Source organism: Euprymna scolopes, chromosome 6 (assembly GCF_053919585.1).
Source record: "Euprymna scolopes isolate OS-2025 chromosome 6, ASM5391958v1, whole genome shotgun sequence".
In the NCBI taxonomy this organism is placed as follows: domain Eukaryota; kingdom Metazoa; phylum Mollusca; class Cephalopoda; order Sepiida; family Sepiolidae; genus Euprymna; species Euprymna scolopes.
Genome location: NC_136487.1, coordinates 44,335,200 through 44,358,587, shown reverse-complemented (window position 1 = coordinate 44,358,587; position 23,388 = coordinate 44,335,200). Strand labels below are relative to the sequence as shown.

At 30.0% G+C, this 23,388-nt stretch overlaps 1 protein-coding gene and 1 pseudogene across 2 annotated transcripts in view; one reads left to right on the top strand and one right to left on the bottom strand.

The window, feature by feature from the left end:
- The window catches only part of LOC145277624 (striatin-interacting protein 1 homolog), a 68,693-nt gene extending 45,413 nt beyond the window's left edge, over positions 1-23,280 (top strand). For both annotated transcript variants that reach the window (XM_080129178.1, XM_080129177.1), the window contains exons 13-21: positions 305-379; positions 2,151-2,236; positions 3,799-3,840; positions 8,524-8,650; positions 10,079-10,179; positions 12,869-12,935; positions 13,659-13,763; positions 17,234-17,438; positions 22,758-23,280. In XM_080129178.1, the coding sequence (XP_079985304.1) occupies positions 305-379; positions 2,151-2,236; positions 3,799-3,840; positions 8,524-8,650; positions 10,079-10,179; positions 12,869-12,935; positions 13,659-13,763; positions 17,234-17,438; positions 22,758-23,008 (1,059 nt within the window). In that variant the 3' untranslated portion in view covers positions 23,009-23,280. The remainder of the gene's footprint in view (positions 1-304; positions 380-2,150; positions 2,237-3,798; positions 3,841-8,523; positions 8,651-10,078; positions 10,180-12,868; positions 12,936-13,658; positions 13,764-17,233; positions 17,439-22,757) is intronic.
- LOC145278584 (U2 spliceosomal RNA) lies at positions 15,507-15,641 on the bottom strand (annotated as a pseudogene).
- Positions 23,281-23,388: the final 108 nt, after the last annotated feature.

Below are 23,388 nucleotides of genomic sequence, written 5' to 3'. Positions count from 1 at the left end.
CAGTATTTTTTTCTTTGTCACTTGTCAAATTAGTGGGAGGATGCTCATTTTTCCCCATCTTTTTTTTTCTACAAACCTGTGAAATTTTATGAGTAAAAAGAATCTTTTAAAATCACATTTGTTACATAAAATTTACTTCCAGAATTTTTTTTATGCAAAATGTTCTATTTGATATTTTTTATTTTCTATTTGATATTTTTTATTTTCTATTTGATATTTAAAAAAATATTCATTTTTTTTGTTCTATGGATTCTACAAGCAAAGATGAAATAATTATTTAATGTCTTCTTTTTTTTTTTGTCAGCCTGAAAAAGATATTCCTTACACTCCTTCAGAATTACTTTACCAAGCTCTTCTACCAAGCTTACCTCAATACATGGTAAGTAGAATTTGCTGCTTTTTTATTCTTACAATTTGAATTTTCACTTATGTTAAATAAAACTTTTTTTTTTTTGACTTCCGCTTTCTATTTGCAAGTCTTTCTGTCTTGCAAGTGTATACCGAAAAAAAGTCCCGTTCTGATTACTACTTAATTTAATTTTTTTTTACAATTATCCCCCCCCCCCAAGCAAGGTACGTGCGACTTGGGATTAATTTGATAGGGATACTATGTAGGGAGTTGAACAGTGAGATGTCTGCTCGCACTACATTTGAACTTTTGCATGTCAGTACAATCAGGAAAGCAGGGACCCAGGAGGAAATTCCAAGGTCTAGCAGTTAGGAGGAAGAAACTATTAGAATAGAAGGCTTTCCGGTATCTATGGATCTCTACAGTGTAGGGATGGGATGTTGCATCTGTTCGAGTTAATTGGGTATATTTACATCGAGGGCATGGGTTACAGTTTAATTTTAATGCTCTACATAAAAAAAAACGTCTTTACTTTGAAAATATATTTTGAGTTTACATAAAAAATAGTCCTGGCTTTAAAATGTTTTTTGAAATATTTTGTAATTATGTTTTTAATTTAAGATTTTTTAAAAAATATTTTTCATATAAACTTTAAAATAAGCATTTCAATTTAAAGATTAAAAAATATTTGTTTATTACAAGATATTAGAAAATATTTCAATGTAAAAACTATTTTTCATTTAAACCTATAAAAAATTCAATGTAAAGACAAATATTTTTATTACAAAATATAAAAAAAAAACATTTAAAAGTGAAACCTTTTTATGTAAATTTAAAAAAAAAAATTTTATTATATAAAACCATTCTGAAAAAAAAATTAGTAAAGACTAAAACATACATTTTGATTATAATACATTTTATTAATTTAAAACCGTTGTGAAAAAGAACCATTTCAAAATAAAGACGAGTTCTTTTATGTAGAATTAAAATTTAACTGAGAATCTTCTTCAATTTACACTGGCAAGACTTTCACTAAACAGATGGTGAAAATGAAGACACAGCAGTTTTATTAACATAACAGAATTTTCAAAGTGATTTTCAATACACTTAAATTCCATGATTAGAAAACTTCTTTTTAATATAACATTTTATTATAAATCTAATTTTTCTACGATTAACCTTATGCCAGTCTTTATAGTGGTATTCATTAAGCAAGATTTATAAAAGTAAGGTCAATTTACATTTAAAATTTAATCGTAAGGTCAGTTTACATTCTGAAAATGAATCCTTTTTTTTTTTTTACATGGAGGTCACCACTTATCAAGGCCTGGAAGCCACTTGGGGATAAAGGTTAATGCATGTACAGTAATCAATGGGATAGTATCGTAGTAATCGAGATTTGATAAAGTGTCTTACTTAAGGGGGCGATTCATCAGGAATTTGTTTATGCTGAACTTGAAGACATCCAAGTTGTAGTCAGGTGGGAAACAGGCAAACGAAAGAGAGTTCCACAGGCGTGCACTTCTAAGAAAGAAGCTTTGCCCCTCAAACCGGCTTTAAATATATAAATTAGTTAAATATAAGTTCAGATTTAATTTTTATAATTCTATTAAATTTATCCTCATTTTCTTTGCTTGTAAAAATCATTAAAAAAAAATAGCATATTTTACTAAAATGAATTTATTGTAATCTTAATTTACAACGTGCTAAACTATTTTATTGTTTTGTATGTTTTTTGCTATTGTTTTGAGTGTGTTAACACATTTCAGTCTTTCGTTTCTGCTGTTTTCTTGTACAACAGATAGCATTACTGAAGATTCTTCTTGCTGCTGCCCCAACCTCCAAGGCAAAGACAGATTCCATCAATATTCTGGCCGATGTGTTACCGTAAGTATTACGTTTTTTTAATTCAACATTTCAGTTCTATGATTTTGTCTTGTATTTAAAATATTGGTTCTTGTCCAGAATTCTCCCTGTATAAAAAATATATATATATATATATATATATATATATAAAGAAAAAAGTAGTTTTATTTTCAAATAATAAAATCAAATTTTATCAGTAATGTGAGAGCAGTGATCTTGTCCGCCATTTTGAAAACAAGCTAAAAAAATAAATAGAGATAACTCAACCATTTCAAAATTGCAAGATTTATGTAGTAATGCCTACAAATTCCCATTAATCGCTTAAAAATGATTTTTTTTATTTTAAATAAAACTACTTGATCAATTTATATGATTTTTGGAATATATTTTTGTTTTGTCATGGATACATACACCATGCAGATTTTTCTTTATTTTTGCTTTTTTAGTATAAGGGGAATTCTGGACAAGAACTGAGATATTTTCAACATCCAAAATGATTGAAACAAATCTGATGCTTTCTTTAGAAAAAAAAATTTGAAAGTTTATTAGCAAGAAAAAGAAAGTAATGAAAATCTAATTGATTGAAAAGTAATTGCCTTTGCTGTGACAACTGAAAACCAGTGAAAATGATGGAAATGGACTATTTAAACAATAACTATTTTACTCCCCTCTCTTAGTCTCTAAATTGTTAAAAAACCAATCAGTGATTTTTCCATCCCTTCCTGATCTAATCCTTTATCCATCCTAAAATGTTCTGAGAATTTAATTTTAAAATAATCATTTTATATTTTTACTTTGAGCAAATTTAAATTGTTATATTGCCTCCATTAAGAAGGTTATGTTTGCATTCAAATTGATTGACTAATTGTCACCAAACTTGGTTAAAATAACATTGTCTAATTTAAAACTGATTTAATTTTCAAGGAAAAAGTCATGGAAATGGTAAAAATCATCACGTTTTTGGTGATAACTTTGGTTCTGTTCATAGACTCGTTTCCATTTCTATATTGTAATAATGAATTGTGCATCTTATATTAACTTGATATATATATATATATATATATATATAGAGAGAGAGATATAGATTATAGCCTTGAAAAGTTCAGTCAAAATCAAATTTTTATACAATTTCAACTTTTGATTTGTCCAAATTTAATATCAAAATCTGATGCTGTTTCATAACAGTAACAACCATACAAAGTTTAAGACTGATTAGATAGAGTTTTTTTTTAGTTATGAACATTCCGTGGCATAACTTAGGAAATATTAGGTTGGTACAAAATATTGTTTTTTGACATATATATATATCTGATAAAAAACATTATTTTTGCACCAACTTAATACTTCATCCAATTTAAAGAAGCAAAACCCATTCTTACATTGTCAGGTGGATATATGAAATCTCATGACTAACTCTTGCTTTATTCCTTTGTTTTTCATTGGTTTTCTATCAGAAATGGACAAACAATTTTTATCCCTTGTGTTTTTTTTTTTTTAATTATCATCTTCATTTCCTTTGAAAGATAAAATGAAAAACAAAAACCTGTTATTCCATTGCCAATTCATCTTCATATCTTTTCCAGCAATCTTACAAATGATCAAGAGCCTGAAGTCCAAAATATCAGGTTTCTATCTTTTCATCTTTTCCTTGTCACCCCTTTCATATTAAGTGCATGTCTTGCTTTCAAATTCTTTTGCAATTGATTCCACACGTTCAACAGTCAAATAGGATTTAAACAATGCAGAACGTTTTTTTGTGTCTTCTTGATTATGATTCCTCCTTCAACCCTTGTTGCAAAGACTGCTTTAAAACAATGTATTAACACGGAAAATGGCAGTAGTTCAATTCTCGGTGATTGGCCACTTATGCATGGTAGTCCTGAGCTAACCAATCGCTATTACACTGTCTATGATAAGTTACATGGCCAAACCATTAAAGCTACCTCTCAATAAATCCTATGGTAGAGATTGAGGTGTTGGACACAGTCAGCCCACCAGTTATGCAAAATGTTAGTCAACTTGTGCGGTTAATATATGTTAATGTCGCTTCTTTAAAACAATTGCAAGTTTTAGTTCATTTTTTTTACTCTAGAAAAATCTTGCTTCAGAATTTGCTTTAATTATTTAAAACCAAAATTTTCATATCTAAAAAAAGAAAAATTTTAATGTGGACATTAAGACAAAAAATTTATTTTGGTAGCACAATTAACAACTAAATTATGACTGTTCAAAATTTGTTGGAAATTTAAAAATTTGCTTTCTTATGTGTTATTAGTCGAGAAGATAATGTTCACAGTATAAAACTAAGAATGCAGGCTTTGATCAAGTGCAAAAAATCTTTGCAAATGTAATGTCATCATGTGGTAAATGAAAATTAATCATAATGAAAACAATTATTAGATCAAACCAGTCTATATATTGAGCAAAAATCCTTTTACTCCTGGAAAAAATGTTGCATATAAGATTCCTTTCAACAGCTAACACATTGAATCCTTGTAATATAATTTATAGCACATTGAAGATTAACTCAAATTTTTATTTTAATAGTAAATCAATAAAAAGAAACTCAAGATTTGAACCATGTAAGAATGGACAGAAATACAATTTGATCATAGAAAAAAAAAAAAAAATTATGGAAGATAATTTAAATCCCAATATTGATAAGAGGGCTTTTTTCTTTAAGATGGTGTCATATGTGCTTAGAGACACAATATTACACACACCAAATTTGAAAAAGTATCATTTTGTCTTTTTCATAAAAATAAATTGCCTATCACCAAAATTAGTATTGTAACTTAAAGTAGCAAAAAAAAAAAATTCCCTATTAATACAAGTGGTTAGAGGAGAAGTGTAGTATATGTTTTAATATTACATTTAATCTTTTCTGCCTTTGGTTATTGATGGAAAAATCTTTCAAGACTGAGGTAATTTTTTATTTTTGTATCAATCCAGAGTGTCTCTTTTGGGGAATTGGATATTCATTCACATTAAAAACCTCAGGTTAAAAAGATTTCTCTTTCACTGACTAAGAATAGACAGATTAAAATCTAGTATCAGAACAGATTCTACATTTCGCTCTTAGCCAAAAGACCCAGAGTTTCCTTTTTATGTATCTGTCTTTCCTTTCTTGATGAATAGACCCTAGACACATGCCCAACTACAAAGGTAATGACATAATAAATAGAACAAAATATATAAAACAATTAGAAAATGAAGAAAAAAGCATAATTCAAAGTTACACATACATAGCTCCTTGATTCGTTATTGAAGTTACATGTGACTAACTAATGATCTGGAAATTCTACCATGTGACCAGAACATTTTAGTTTTATTAGGAAAATAAGTGCTTGTACAGTAGCAGGCATAGGAAAATCACATTCCAAGTAAAAATTCTTCAACATACGTTTCATGCAAAAATAAAAATCCCTTCATCAAAAATTAAAAAAATTATTGAGTAGAAGTTTAAAAAAAAATAGAGCTGGTGAGAAGTATATTGCTGTGGACGCCATGACACGGGTGCACAAACATAGGACGACCTAGATCCACATACATCCAACAAATTGCACATAATGCCAACTGTGATCCTGAAGATCTGAAGCAACTGATGGAAGACAGAGAAATCTGGAAAGAGAGTCACATTGGTTCAGGCAAGGAGCCCAACTAAATAGATAGCAGTATAAATAAAAATCAGTTTTTGTATTTTGCCAATCTGCCAATCATTATTGGTTAAATGACAGACTGATTTATTTTCTCTTGCTTTACGGGTATTTTTCGCTCTTATCAATGGTGGATCGACAAAATATGAAAATTGAAACTGATACTGTATTAGCACTGCAAAATATCAAGAGCAACCGGTCCAAGGGAGACCACTACTTACAGTTATCTTTCATCCTTTATTTTTGGGTTCATTAATTTTGTTTGTCTCTTAGCTATAATCTTTAAATATATGACTTAATTTTTAAAGTATATTGAAAGTTTTACTGGTATTTTTATGAAATGAAATTAATCTTCATAAAAATCACTTCCCTATATGTTTTATAAAAAATTGTTGTTTTTCTCCGCTTATTCAGAATATGCAGTATAACTTTTTTAAACAAACAAACAAACAAAAAAACAACTCCAATATAAAAAAAGAAAATCACTTGTTTCTTAATTTCATATTGAAAACTCTAGAGTTTCATTAAAGGAAAACTAAAGCGTGAAATGGCTGTCTTTATATAAAATGTGTCTGTTTTATGATTAAAAGAAAACATTGCAGATCTGACACGTCATGACTACAAAGTGTCACATTTCATAAGTGAAGATTTTTGTTTTGATTCTTATCAATAATAGATAATAATAGAACCTGAACTTACATTCGGGTCACTGATTGTAGATGTGAAGATTTAACAACCATGTAGCATCTTTTAAAATACTAACAATCAATAATAAGAAAACATCATTAGCAAATTGGATAAGGGAATTAAGAAAGAATAAAATTGAATAAAAATTGAAATGATCAATACGAGGAAGTACTAATAAATACTCTCCAAATAAGTTTGACTGATGCAACCTTTGCAATCTGGAATCATATCATACAATAATATCTAAAGAAAGCCTTCTGAACAAATGACAAGAAGTAATTCAAAACTGTTTACATAGATCTAAGTATATCTTCTTGACTAAAACCTGATTAGAAGTATGGATTAGATGAAAATAAATTAAACTATCAAAGTATGGAAATTAGACATTTTTTATAGAGATAAATATATTAAATAAAATTAGCAAATAAGGTATAATAAACTAGGAATCGTAAATCACAAAGCAAATGTAATATAATGATAACAAATATTAACACTAGTTAGAATTTGATATATATTTAGAATAGATTAGAAAAGAAAATGATATATTTTACAAAATGTAGTATTTAATTTAAATCTGACAACTAAGAGCTAATAATTGTATTTTATAATTATATATCTATCTCGAATAGGTTCATAAGAGTAGTGGTTGATGGGCAGAAATTAGAAACTCACACTGTTAATGCTGGAATCCCTCAAGATTTCATCCTGCGCCCAACTCTCTTCCTGATCTACATTAATGATCTACCAAATCACATCCTCAACGCCCTGATCCCCATCTGGCATCAATCGAAATGAATGGCTCTCGTCTTGGGGAGGCTCTGTGTTTTGACAAACTTCTAAGTCTGACCTTTACTCCTTATCTGAAATGTAATGTGCATCAGATCCGTTGCCAGGGTTGAAATAGTTCTACCACTCCAGTAGATATCTCACTGCTGATGCAATTCTCTACCTGTATAAACGCCAAGTATGTCCAATGATGGAGTATTGTTGCCACATTTGGCCAGGAGCTCCTAGAAGCAGCTTATCCTGCCTTGACAGAGTTCAAAATAGACTTCGTAGCCTAGTGAGGAGATGTCTTTTTCTCTTCCCTGCAACATCTTTCCCGTAGAAAACACATTGCAAGCTTGTCTCTGCTTTATCGTTATTTTCATGGCAAGTGCCCATCTGAGCTTCAATCTCTCGTCCCCCGCTTTCCTGACGTTCATGAAAAACACTCGTCTAGCTGAAACCGCTATCAATAATTTCTCCCACTCTTTATCTGTGCCTAAACCTAAATGTAGATTCCATGAACAAAGATTCTTTCTTAGAACTGCACACCTGTGGAACTCTGTTCCGTTTTCCTGCTTTCCAACTGACTACAATATGATTGTCTTGGAAATAGTAAAAGAATATCAGTTAATGAAAGTAACAAGGATTGATCATTATCGATAATGATACTCAAATTAGTTTTCTAGTAAAGAATGTTAAATTGTTCCTAAGACAATTTCATAAATACCAAATCCATTTAAAATTTGTTTTTAAATATTTCAATCAAGTCTGTATTAAAATTTATTATTGACCTTCAATAAATCTTTGTTCTGTTGTACATTTATAATCATAAATTTGTCAGATGTTTCTATTTCTTTGTTCTATGTTTTCTTTTACTATAAATATTTTTTCTTTCATTATTTTTTATTCAATATTTTTAAAAACTTTTTCTTGATTATTATATTTTTTTTATTCTTGTCCTTCATTTATGCAATTTTGCTAGAACCTCTTTTTTTTATCCATTTTGTTTATTAACATACCTCAATACATTTATTTTCACACAAAAGCTTAGTTTTCTTTTTAACATTAAAATAATTAAAAAAAAAGAAATTAATCAAATTTTCTTACTTTTCAATTGAACTTATGATTAGATTGGATAGTTGTACACTTTTTATGATTTCTTTTGCAAGTCTTTTTAGATATTTTAATCTTTTTCAGGACAACCGTTCTTCAGTCAATGAAATTGGAAGTCGATGTAAACAGACATAAAGAAATTATTGTCAAAGCCATTTCGGGTTTGCTTTTGTTGCTGTTAAAGCATTTCAAACTCAATCACGTTTATCAGGTAACTCTTTCGCATAATGTTTGTTATTTCTTTATTATTTCAAACGTCTTTATTCTTTATTATTTCAAACATGTTTTAAATTCATCACATATCTTCTTTCCATTTTCAAATATGCAATAAACAAAAATTAATAAAAAATTATGTAAAAAAAAAAAAAATATTTTGTAGACAGATTTCAATAAATATTTTGGTTCTTGTCCAGAATTCCTCCATATTAAAAATAAAAATCCATATGACGCATGCACCCATGACAAAATGAAAATATCATGTCCCAAAATTATCTAAATTGATCAAGTAGTTTTATTTTTAATTAAGAAAATCAAATTTTATGAGTATCGGCAAATTGTCCCCCCCCCCCATTTTAAAAAACCTCTAAAAAAAAAAAAAAAGCAAACAAGGGAGGTAACTCAACAATACTTAGATTTGCTGTAATGCCTGCAAATTCCCATTAACCACTTAAAAATGATTTTCTTCATAAAATAAATATACTTGATCAATTTATGATTTTTGGAATATATTTTCGTTTTCTCACATTAATATACATCATATAGATTTTTCTTTTTTTTTTGTGTGCATCATGAGTAAGTTGCTGGAATCTGTGTTAAATAGAGTAGTCAACCACCTCAGTAAAAATAACCTCCTCAGGGACATGCACTATGGTTTTCGTCCTTCTAGATCTACAGCAGATGTACTAACAGTTATCACATAGGATTAATGAATATCGCAACAGAGGTTTCCTTTCTAGGGCAATTGCTCTTGACATATCAAAGGCCTTTGATAGGGTATGGCCTAAAGGTCTACTCCATAAGATCTCCAACTATGGTATTGCAGCTGGAAATGTCTTCTCAATTATTAAATCATTTCTCTCTGATAGGTTCATAATAGTAGAGGTTAATGGGCAAGAATCAGAAGGTCACAGTACTAATGCTGGAGTCCCTAGGGGTCCATCCTGGGCCCAACTTTCTTTCTGATCTACATCAGTGATCTCACATTTTTAAGCTTTATTGAAAAACACTTTGTCATATTTCTTTCGGACAAGTGATGTAAATAAACAAGGGAAGGAACTCATAGTTTGGAATTGGCCTAAAATTTTCATTTTTTCAGAAAATAATTACCTCCCCTGTTATAATACGCTTCTGTTTATTTTTTTAGCAAAAATTGCAATTTTTGCTAATTTTCTTCAAAAACTATTATTAATAATTTTCCACCTTATCGTTTTTCGTAATTTTTGCATATGTTTATTATTGCGACATGACAATTAAGTAGATGCCATTTGTTTTGCTTTAAATTCAATATTTCGATTTTTGAGTTTTGCTCTAATGAAGAAACACCTATTTTTCTTCCGTTTCACATTTAGTGAAAAATTTGCTCTTCAATTTAAACCAATTTATTTTGATTTTATTTTTCATAATTTCATCTTTGTTTCAGTTTGAATTCATGAGTCAACATTTGGTCTTCGCTAATTGCATTCCACTTGTGCTGAAATTTTTCAATCAAAACATCATGTCTTATGTTGGAACAAAAAATAAGTAAGTTTACTTTCATGTATTTACTTTCGTTGATTACAAAACTATTAAAAAATCTTTTGATCAACTAACCTTAATTACCTCCCCTTGCAAAAATTTTTGGGTAATGTCACTAAATAGGGTTTGCAGGTGATATAAGAAAAATAAGGTATTAAAAATGTTTTTTTTATCTTAAACATTATTACATGAAGAGTCATTCCTTGTTAAAAGTTAATTTATTTTAGCCATCGAAACTTGAGAAATGCGCAATTAAATATGTGTAAACATTCAATAAGTAAAAAATCAATACGGCCACAAGTTACCATTCATTGACAAAAAAGGAGCCTTGCCCTTGCAATTAAAAACCAATATCGAGTCAAAATGGCACAAATCAACGGGACTTTGGTGAATCTGTTTAGTTTGTATCTTTATGAATTTATGTGAAGAAAGCGAGTGGCACGAATAAATTTGGCAAAATCATTTGTTGCATCACGTGCATTTATTCTACATAAAATATTTTTCATTTTAAACTAAAACTAAATTTTACTTAAAATTAAAAATTGCTTAAAAGTTGTTTAACTTATTTTCATGTGTTTTTTCTTGCATTTATTCTTCATAAGTAAAACTACAAGTTTAAATTGTCATGAAATGCAAGGATGTTGCTGAATTTGTACCACTCACTCCCTCCACATAAATTCATGAACATACAAACGAAACAGTCACCAAAGTCCCATTGATTCGATCCGTTTTGATTCGATCTTGGTTTTTGATCTCAAGGTCAAGGCTGTTTTTTGGTCCATGAATGGCAACTGGCAGCCATGTTGATTTTTTGCTTATTGAATGTTTACACATATTTAACTGTGCATTCCACGAGTTTCGATGGATAAAATAAATTAAATTTTTACTCAAAATGACTTCTCATGTGATAATATTTAAGATAAGAAACATTTTTAATGCCTTATTTTTCTCCTATCACTCGCAAAACCCTATTAAGTGACATTACCAATTTTTTGTGTTTCCTTACAGTTAAACTAAAGCAGAAATTTTAAAATCTGTTCTTTTAAGCAAAAACAGTATCACTTATGTAATTGTCATCTCGAAAATAGCAATATATCCGAAAAATTACAAAATTTGATTAAGTAGAACATGTACTAGTTTTTAAAAAAGATGCATAGATATCATGGTAAAAATCGATGGCCGTCATTGCAATCGCAGGATCTGCGAAAACAAGGGAGATAATTTAATTTATTTTCCTCGCTATTCGGACTCGTATGAGGACAATAGCGAAATATACAACTTTCCGTAAAAATTATTTTTAAGCATAAAAAATTATCTACTTGTTCACATTTCATAATTTTTTTTAATAAATTGCTGTTTTCGAAATGGCAATTATGAAAGTAATATTTCTTTTTGGTTAAAAGGACATATGTTAAAAATTAGTCCAACTCTCAACAAGCACCAATTTATTTAATACTAAGTTATTTCCCTTTGTTTCTTTCTAAATGATTAGTTATGTTTTCATTAAAAGTCTATGGTCATTTCTTTTTTTTGTTGTTTGTTTTTGTTTTAATAATGATTCTTCTTTAAACGTCATTGTTCACTTAGAACTAAAATATCATTCAAGCATTATGATATCAAATATGAAATAAATGATCTTTTTAAAATAGGATTTTAAAAATCAAATTTAATTTAAGTCCAGTATCGTTTGTTAAATTTTAATTAACTAATTGATTTTGATAAGTAATGTTTTAATTTTTATTCAAATAATAATTGGATATAATTAGTATCTAAAACCTTTAATCTTTTAATACATGAGAATTTGCTGAGAATTTTAAAACCAGAAATGATATTTCTATTTGAGAGTTTAAACACTTTCAAATTCCCTTTAAATTTTCAAAGGATAATAAAGTGATTTAATTTTTTTTTTTTTTAATTATTGACAAAAAATAAAATGGCTGACTTTTTTTACGAAGATGCTGAAATGCGTTGTAGATTTAATTATATAATTAAATTTTATTTTATTTTTTTAAGTAGCATTATGACATAAAAATTTGTTTTATTTTATGCTATTGCATTTTTCATTTCAATAAATATTTGATTAATTGTAGGAAATTTGTAAGTCGTATAAAAGTGAGAAATATTTACTGACACAAAGTTATCACTCAATTTTATTGATATCTAAGCATAACTATTTTAAAGTCAAGAAGACTTTAGGGAAATATCAATTCCAGAGGAATAATTTTACATGAAATTTACATAGTATCAACAATGAAATGATGTCAACAAATTGTCCTGGTGCTACTAGACCAGGTTGTCTGACTTCCTGATTTAAAATGCTCCAAACATTGATGTTATTGTTTTTTCTTCTCTTTTTTTTTTTTTTTTGCAAAGTTCAATTATGTTCTCCAAAGTTAAGAACAAAAACATTTTTCCTCTATTAAACAACCAAAGCAGACACCATGAATAAATATTTAAAAATATAAGGAAACTGAAGCATAAAAACTTTAAAAATTACTGGATTCGACATTAAATAACCTGAAAAGGTTAAAATACTGTAAAACATGAATATTAAGAAATTCTTGTCAAATTTTAGCAGCAACAAAATTTTGATTTCGTCTTTTAGTTTCATTTCTCTTTTATTGGATGCAAAACTATTTTTCCAACTTTCTTCAAAAAGTAATCACTATCCTATTTTTTGTATCTTCCCATTTAGTATTGTGGCTCTGGATTTCCCTTCTTGCGTGATTGGGGAGCAAATTGAAATCACAACTGAAAGTTTGGTGAGTAAATTTCTTTCTCGTCAACAGAAACTATTTCAATAAAAATTCTTTTTGTAAATCTTTTCTCTTTCCCATGTTGCATCTTTGTTTCTGCATCTGGATTCTTCTAAGCCATTGTTCAGTTTGCTTCAAAAAATATTTCCACGTTTTACCTGAGATAGTAATTAAAATGTTTAATTGCTCTTTTATTGTCTTGTTGAAATTCTTTCGTGTTATCATGCTAAATTAAAAATGTTTGATAAGCAAAGAAATTGGTTTCTTTTAAATATTGAACTGTTTTAAGAATTAAAAAAAATATATATTTAAAATTTTATGTAAATTTAACATAAATTGATAACCACACTTCTAGGCCAGCTCACTGCAATTGGAGATGTGTAACCAACTATTCTTTTTCAAGTTTTTAGCAGGAAAGTAGAATTTATGTGAGATGGTAAGAGATACAGTATTTTCTTGAGGGTGATGTGGGGGTGGGGGGTCTACAATAAAATAAAGAGCAAATCAATATTTAATGTTTTAGTGACCATTTTTTTCCTAGCAAAAATCTAATGTATTTATTTATTTATTAATTCCTATTTTAGACTGTTTACATGTAATTGCCCCCAAAATGTAGAATCTCATTTTATTTTGGTGGTTGTAAAAATTTAGCAAATTATGATTCTTTTTTATTTTTTTTCCTTCTAAATTCTTCCAAACCAACTTAATAATTTTTTTTTTTCTATTCAGGAAAACGGGGACAGTCAAGTATTTTGCTGGCGTAATTTATTTTCGTGTGTCAATCTTTTACGAATATTAAATAAACTTACAAAATGGAAACATTCAAGAACAATGGTAAGAAATGACGGAATTTTCTCCAAATTGTAAAAATGAGAAGAAAACAGTTTTGTTTTGCGATTTTTGAGACAAGGATTGTATTTGGATTATCGGACTACTATTCTCATTTTGGTTTTTATATTCACAATGTTTCAGCTGATGTAACCTCTGACCTTATTCAAATGTATCTTTTTTAATTTATGAACCTTTTAGTCAAACTTGGGAATATGTACAGAATTTTTACTGAACATTTTATCTACAAGGGTAGATTGTTCTTATTCCATTTGGAATGACCGATTAGAAATATTAATTTCTAATTTTTAACGATAATTACTTTGAGTAATAATTGAACCTTCAACCTCTAGAAGGCTGTCACTTGTAACTGATTGTTAACCAACACTTTTTACCATTAAGCCACGGATCCATGTGGACAATTTTTTAGTATGAATTTTGTGGAAGTGTAGTATTGCTGCTTATTACTGTATAATTACTATTTAAAATTTTTTTTTATTTACTACTACTCATATTGCAATTTTTTTACTGGTTTAATTTATTGATAATTGTTGGTTTCCACGGTGCATAGAATTCTATACTAAATCTTCTTAGGAGGCCATTATTGTCCAATATATGCAATGCTTCTTTGAGACATTTCATTGTTCACTACTTTTCTCTATATTTATTACTTCGTACCACAATGGCAGAGTGTTTCCATTTTCCTTCCATAATTTCTCCATGTATTACAGCTTTTTGATGTTCTTCTAATCTTTTTTTTTTATATTTTCCACATTTTCATAGAAATGGTATACACACAGTTCTTAAAGCAAAAGTTTGACTAGATGCTTCTGAAGAAGTTTACATTTTACATTAGTGGAGAAGAAAAACAACTATGATGAAAATAATAGTCAAATAATCCAAATTCTGTTACTCTTTTTTGAAATGCTATTAAACTAATTCATTCTATAATCTAAATTACTCATGTCAGAGAGTATCTGATATCTTAACAAGGCCACAATTTGTCCATGCATGGAGTATTGTTTGCCTGGTGCATCTACCACTAGTCCCTCATTCTTAGATAAGATCTAGAAATGAGTCACAAATCTAATAAGTCTCGCACTATTGGTTAAGCTCCAACCCCTGTCCCATCGCTGCAATGTTGCATCCCTGTGCCTGTTTTACAAGTATTTTTATGGAATGTGCCCTCTCAATGTATATGCTCTCGACTCACCCGCAAAATCCCTCCCATTGACTATTAAGGTCCCTAAATGCCAGAAAGCCTTGTATTTGGACTGTTAGACTTTGAAATTCCATCCATTTATTGCTTTCTTGTGTGTACTAACCTGCAGAAGTTTAAATGTAATGTGAACAGACTGTGAATGCGCTGCTAAATTACCCACAGTCCCCTGTTAGACGTAATTCCAAATAGTAGCCACTTATATCCAAATAGCAATATGCCCTTTTTGGGATGAAAAGAGTTTTAAAAAAAAATCTCTCAAAGTTCTTAATAAAACTAGAAAATCTTGTATAAAAACTAGATTGTGGCAGAAGACTTTTTTTTTTTTTAATACAAAAAAAATTGCCAATAAAATCAAATTTTATTCAAAACTTGATCATAATTTTCTTGAAACAGTGTCAACAAAAAAAAAAAAGAAGCATTTTATTTTTTTAATAATTAGCTGTATGGAATTCATTAATGTTATTGTACCTATTTACTATGCGTCCCCACGGGACAGTTAGACACCAGGGTCGTTTTTTAACATGGAGAAAAGGTACAAAAATAAAAAATTGTCTCAGTCGTGAAGGACTGATCCTCCACCAAAAGAGAACAAGAAATGGAAGTGCAGCATCTGGAGAACAGATACTACACTTTGATCTTGACCAAAAAGGCCAAGAAGCTGAAAAAATTAATGGTAAGTTACATATAGAAAAAGAAGTGCAAAATGTAAGAGAGATAACTCATATTCTTTTTTATCTCCCTTACATCTTGAACATTTTTAGGTCACTATTTAAAAATTAGTTAGAATCAACTATCGATTTGTCAGATCTATTGCAGTGCAGGACCTATTACATTGGAGACTCTTTTTTTTTTGCACCTGCCTTTTGCACAAGAGGAAGAGACTAGTAGCGGATGCACCAGTATAGATTTGACGAAAATACTCCATGTGTGAGTAATTTTCTAATATGATGGGGGAGCCCATCTTCTTTGCCGCAGCCTTGACAATATGTTCAATGTATTTGTTTCAATTCATGTTAGCTGTGAATGTTAGTCAAGGAGTTTGAATGAAGAGCTCTCAGGTAACGTACTATTAATTACGGCAATTGGTGGTTGAGGAGTTTTCTTGTAATTGTTAAAGGAAAGGGTGTAGAGTGGGGAGGTGAAACTCTACCCAAAACAGCAGCAGCTGCCAGTTCTAGCTTATTCGGAGTGATTTGACTTCTAAAATGCATTATCTGTACCAAAACTGTGATGAAAGGATTGAAAGCTCTTCCATTTACAATCTGCATAGTCACCAAAACTGTATCGGCTAGTGAAGAACACCAGTGTTTTGAAATTGGATGGATGCTTTATCTATTATATGTGTCTTTGTTTATTCTTTGAGATATAGACCTTAATTTCATTGTAAACTAGATAAACATAAGGATGACATGATAAATAAGACAAAATGCATAAAACAAATTCACAGTACAAATTACATATCAAACTTTTGCATCTTCTTGGTGTTAAATTGATGATATATGCTCAACTGTTCTGCTTCAAAATACTATGTGAAAAGAATTTTATTTTTATAAGAAATTATCAGCCCATAGCAGGTAAGCTACTACTCGAATTTTAATGGTGTTTTTGGAGTTTCTCTGTTTTTTTTTATGTGAATAGAAACATGTTATTGGTTGACAAAAAAGAGTAGGCAGAGTACTCATTAGTAAGGCAATAGTTTTTACAATATCAATACTTGAGTTTGAATCTCATGTAATTCTAAAGGAGTTTTAATGGGATGCTTATTTTATAAATTTGAAGAAATTAACTTGCCATAACATTTTGTTTATAGACAAAATGATATTGAACACAGGTTTGAATCAAATTAGTATTTTTACTTAATGACATAGTTTATAATGCTTTGTTAATAAAAACAATATTTAAACGCATTTGCCATAATTACTTTCTCATATAAATATATTGTGTATTTTGTTATACAAAATTTCGTAAATATTTTTCTTCATACTACCTATAATGCTGTAGAAATTAGGGAAAGAGAGAAATTGACATATCTAGGTAGTTATACACTAGTGTTTATATAATATCGATTGACAAGTAATGATTGATTTTACAAAAATTATTAACTTTGAAATTGTTAAAAATAGTTTTTTTTATTGATGTTAGACGAAATTAGGGTTAAAGTGATGAGGGAATATTTTTGCTTTAACAACTTATGAAACGTTCAAAAGAAAGCATTTTTTTATTTTTATTTCATTTTCTTCTCCACCATTTTCAGATGTTGGTTGTGTTCAAGTCGGCGCCCATCCTGAAGCGCGCTCTCAAAGTCAAACAGTCCATGATGCAACTTTATGTCCTGAAGCTCCTTAAGATGCAGACGAAATATTTGGGACGTCAGTGGCGCAAGAGTAACATGAAAACAATGTCTGCCATTTACCAAAAAGTTAGGCACAGGCTGAATGATGATTGGGCTTTTGGAAACGGTAAGTCTTACCAGAGTTCATTTTTATCACATTTTTTTTATTCTTGTTCAAAATTAATTTTTGCTAAAAAAAGCAGAACAAAAAAAAAAAAACACTTATTGATTTTTATCCGAAAATAATTTTCATTTTGACTGCAAAAAATGGTAGGTGATGGATGGGGTATTTATTGCTGTTTGTCATTCCCTGTTCCATTTTAAATTTGGGCATTTGCACCTTGAAAATGGTAATTGACATTTCATTAACAATCACCCATTGTATCTCTTTATATTATGTTTGATGATTGATCAGGTTGAACTGTTTTTTTTCTCTGGTTGCAGCACATGCATAGCAACCCTGAGAAAGGTTGTAAATGATGGTTAATCAATTGTGATTCTATTGTCAAAGACCAGCCACTTATGGATACCAACCCAACTGACCAAAGCGGCACTCCCCCTAGATGGGTTGAATCTGCTTCTTCTGAAGGAGGAAGTTTCAGGGGAATATCAAATTGACAATAGTCCCTATTCGCTTGTATATCCTCATCAGGGAAAATGACAATGCTAGGTTTTTGCAGTTCTTGCAGGGAAGTGTTGACGTTCTCCTACATACAGTACCTGGTATTCCCAAATAGTCACCCATCTGATACTAACCAGGCTCATTGTTGCTTAACTTTGGTGATTTAACAAGAACTGGTGTATCAATATGTTTATGCTGTATACACTTGTGGATCCGAAAGCTTAACCAAGTCCTCTCTTAATGTTCTCTCACCTATGTTCTCAGCTGCCAACCAATACACTTGTGATATTTAAACAGACATAGGGAGGGTTACATTGCAACAAGCTGGATGCCTAAATAATTAAAGATGTCTCTGTGATAATTTGCACAACAGTGACTTCAGATTGAAGTGTTCGCAAAGAAGCAGTCATTGTCAAAGATTTCCAACTGCAGCTGATAAGCCACCTAAATTAGCTATGTTTCACAGTTATAGAAGAGAGAAAAACTGTTTATTATTTCTGACCTTAAATGTTTTTTTTACTTTCATCAACAAACTTTTTCTTTTTTATACAAATCACTCCAGACAAGGCATGCAGCTACTTAATGTAAAGAACTAAAAAAAAACTACTTAAAGGTCAAAACTATCCAACAATAAGTGTTAGATTGCAGCCCAGAAAACAGCAATTCTCCTCCCTTTGTCAGAAACATCATTCATGCAATGTATTAAAGAACAAAATAAGGGAAGCGAGTTCCGATGCTGCTGAAAGTAAAGCCAAAATCCACTTTCTATTCTCCATAAACTGAAAAAGCTGTAATAAAAATGAAAGAAATTTGTATTAAAAAAATGTGACTTCAATGCAAACCAGCAAAATATGTGAAGTGTTTAATTATGAAACGTATTTATCTTGACTTCCTTTTTCCTCTTTCTCAGAAAATTCCACTTTAGTTTTCAAGATTTGTTGTCAAATCAGTGTTGTCTGCGAACTGACTTGTTTATTCAGTAATTTCGAAATTAAGTAATAAAAAAAAAAAAACGTATTTCAGTTATTAAGTCAAATTGAAATTGTTTCTCCTGGAAGAAATGATTCTCACCACAAATTCCAAAGATAATTATGAATGATCTTTATTTATGAAAAGAAGCGATCCCTACTATGTGGCAGAGCATGGATGAATTCTTCGATTCTCACAGATCTTTTTGTTGACAGAAATACCTGTTCATCTCTCTCAAGTAGTTGATGATGTGAACCAATTATCACATTCGTGATCACACTACGATAAAATAAGACAATTGATCTCTGTGTGTGCATGATACGCTCACATAGAAAAAAGAACCCAAAACGTTGTCCATTGATAGCTGCCTGGTCGTGTCGGTTCCCAGTAATTTTCTTCTTGGCCTAATCTACTCTTGTTCAACTGACTCCAATCTCTCTCGGGGAACATCCAAGCCACCAGCTGTCATCCACTGTCCTCTATTGTCAACTACCACTGTTTATAAAACTTCCTCCCTGCTCCTAAACACTCTGTAAACTAATTCTAAATATATTGATCTCTATGTGTTTAGTCTTTTGTTCCAGTCAGCACCACATTTTGATTAATATACTCTTAAGGCAACCCAAAATATTTTAGATGCCCTTTGTGTGCCTTGCTGAACTAGCTCTCCCAATTGTCTTTCAACTCTGTTGTCCACTCTCGTCAACTCAAAACTGAACTTAAAACTTGCTCTAAATATATTCACCTCTAAGTCCGATCTTTTGTACCAGTCACTGCCACACTTTAATTAACTATCCATTTTTCAAATGATCTTTGTATTATGTGGTGAACCACTTCCTCACTAAACTTCACTTTTGTTCTGTTGATTTTTTTTTTTTTTTAATCACTTCCTAACACTTAGTGGAGATGTCAATAGTATCACAGTTGTTAAAACAATTGTAATGGTGATGTAACAGCAAAAGTTAATGCATCTTCAATTTCCATTGTTGTTGTAATAATGTCATAAATGTTTTAAAAATGCCAATAATATCTTATTAATATTAGTAAACTTCTGACACAAGCAGTTGGCTCATTGGATAGTGATGTCTAGTTATAAAGTAGTTGTAGTGGTAATGTAGCAGCAAAAGTTAATGTGTTCTTCATTCTTGTAATTGCAATAATGTCAGAAAACAAAAGGAAAAAAAATGCATATTTTCTGAATGGAGTCATATTTTTTAGATCTTCCCTTCGCCCATTCTCAGTCAACAGAGCTATAAAAAAACATTCAAACATGGTCGCTATAAAAAAACATTCAAACATGGTCGCTATAAAAAAACATTCAAACATGGTCGCTATAAAAAAACATTCAAACATGGTCAGCTTGGAGACCAAAGAGATAAATCTCTCTTCTTTGCATCTTCTATCTTGGAATAAATGTCAAAGAAACAAATTGTACAATATTTGATCAACTATTGATGAGTGACATCCAAGCTACAGAAAAGCAAGAAACAAAGACGTACTAACCATAATTCTATATAGGATATGCATATATTATTCATAGACATTTAGTGAATGGTGAACTGTTTCCAGTGTATAATACAGGTCAAGAGTTGTATACAATTGAGTATATACTAAGGCCAATTAAAATTACGTAACAGACCCATTTATAAACACTGACTTGAACAACATCTTAAACTTCATTAAAGAAATTAAACTCTTCAGTAAAATCTAACTATAAAATATCTCAAAAATGAAATAAATAAAAATGATTAATAATTATCCCACCTATAAGATCTTATCCAAGAGTGTGATTCAGCATTAAAGAAAATTAACCTTGTGCTTACTTTCGACAGTTGTGTAACTCTCGCTTCCCGTATTTTGTCCTTTAGTCCTCACATTCCATCAGCGATGTTTCTGACAAAAGGGGGAGAATTGTTGCTTCCTGTATTCATCTAACGCTTATTTTTGGCTAGTATTTTAAGTATTTTTTTTAATTCCTTATATCAAGTGGCTTCATGCCTTGTCTGAAGTGATTTCCATAAAAAATATAATTAATCAATCAATGTTTAATATGATATAACAGCAATCAAGATCTTTGTTACTTCTCACTTTGGACTTTCTGTCAATGTTGTCATATCCTGCCACATAGTCCCAATTGTAAACTTAAAACTTTTAATAGAATTTTCCAATTGTTTTACTTTTGTGGAATTTTCAGATTTTAACCATTTCTTTTTTTTAACACACCCGACGGAAATATATCTACAACCAAATCAATTTTAATTTTTTTTAAAACGCTTTTTATTGAATTAAGAATAACAGATTTGATAAGAAGTTTCAAATGTTTTGAAAATGATTTGAAATTTTTAATATTCTTACAATTGTTTTAGATTCCAAATCAAAATAATGTTAAAAATTCCACTTTTCTCTTCGCATTTACAATTTCTGTCTGAACTAAATAAAAACAAAAATGTGATAAGTCGAAAAAAAAAAAATATTTCCCTTTGTGTTGTTAAACAAAATTAATCTGTTTTGTTCTATTCATATCTAAAAATATTCCACCTGCAAAAGAATTGTTTTCATATTTGAATAAAACATTTTCTGATACTATTGATGCCCTCCTCTCCCCAGAGTGTTAGAAAATGATTTATCAAAGAAAGGAAAAATTTTTCAAAAAAAACAAAAACAAAAACAAACGCTTTTTTTGAATTAAGAATAAAAAAAACAAAAACAACAGTTAAAAATGATTCACAAAGATGATCAAAAATAGGATGAGTAGTCAGTGGGAAGTGGTTCAGCAGGCAAGTCATTTTCTGCTTATCTCTGTCGCTTTTAAACGAAAAACTGGACATAGCATTTCTAATTTCGAATCAATAAATATATGATTGCTGCAGCATTGCATCCCAATGCATATTTTACAAGTACTTCAATAGAATGTCCTCATCGATGTACATATTCCTGACAAGCAGCAAAATCCCACCCCTTCATTGTCGAGGTCCCTAGATGCTTAAAAGCCTTCTGCTTTAATCTATAATACTTTCTTTTGGACTACTAGACTTTGGAATTCCCTCCCCGTTTCTTGCTTCCTTGACTGTATTAACCTGCAGAAATTAAAATGTAATGTAAACATCTTGTTGCTCAACTCCCCACAGTTAAACACTATCCCAAATAGTAGCCTCTTTGTTCCAAGCGGCAATATGCCTTATTTCAGGTGAAAAAGTATTTAAAAAAAAAAAAAAAAAAGTTCAGTTTTATGATAGTTTTTATTTAGCGTGAGTTAACACTTTGTGGGTTTAAACTGACTGAGCAGAGCTTTAGCACACCCGAGATGAACTGACTTCAACTGAATGATAGTGATGGCCTTGACAGCCAGATTATTGCAATTGGGATGTGGATGTTAGCAACTGGAGGATCATTTTCCACAATAGAATCACATGCACAATGCAACCAATCTCTATTGAATGCGTAAGAGTTTTTTTCTTTTGTGAGTTTTTGTTTTATCTTTTTTGTAAATCAGTACTAGTGATCGCCAAGATGACCTGGCCAGAATAGAAAAAAAATGAAGGTGAATAGGGAATCACGGCAAACAGCGTTTGGAGTTGGCCATTGTCAAGAGAGATGACATGATGTTACAATTTTAACCCTTATCCCTATCTTTATGGTGTTTAGCACACTCTGAATGTCAATTCGTGTATTCCATTGGAAATGTCTTTTCAGAAAAATAAAAAGCATTTCTTCTATTTTAATTGTTAATCAAAAATTATTTCATTTGAAGAGTTTTTTTTTTTTTTTTTCAAAAGAATTTTCTTTTCTTTTTTTTTTTTTTTTTTTCAAAAGAATTTTTGAGAATTTGTTTTCAATCACTCTCTGTTTTTGCAGACCTTGATGCAAAACCATGGGACTTCCAAGCAGAAGAGTGTGCGCTACGGGCATGTGTCGACCGGTTCAACAACAGACGCTATGGAGCCAATGGGACTGACCCCGATTTCAAACCAGTTGACAATTGTATTCTCAGTGTGCTCGGACAAAAAGTCGAATTGAGTGAAGAGTTTAAAAGGAATTACGAGCATTGGCTCAATCAGGAAGTCTTTTCAAATCAAGTGGACTGGGATGAAATCCTACGACAATAACAATTGGTGGCAGCAAAGCAACATTCGATGATTTTTGCACATTTTATGTTTTCATTATTGTAAGTAAAAACAAAAACGCTCTATGTAATAAAACTAAAAAAAAAAATGAAAAAAAAAAATTCTGCAAAATCTGTGAAGAGAAAAAAAAAAAAAAAAAACAATGACCGTTCGTGTCTCTTCAAAGATATCAATTTTGTAAATACATGTTTTTTTTCTTTTTTTTGGTTTTTCTTAAATTATTTCAATAAATCATCAAAAAATTTTTTCTCATCTTTTCTTGTTTGTTTTATTGCATTTTTCAACACGTTTAAATAATAAAACCATCCACTGTTTTCCGGATTATTCAGAACTGAAAACCAGCAGATTCATCTTTTAAATGC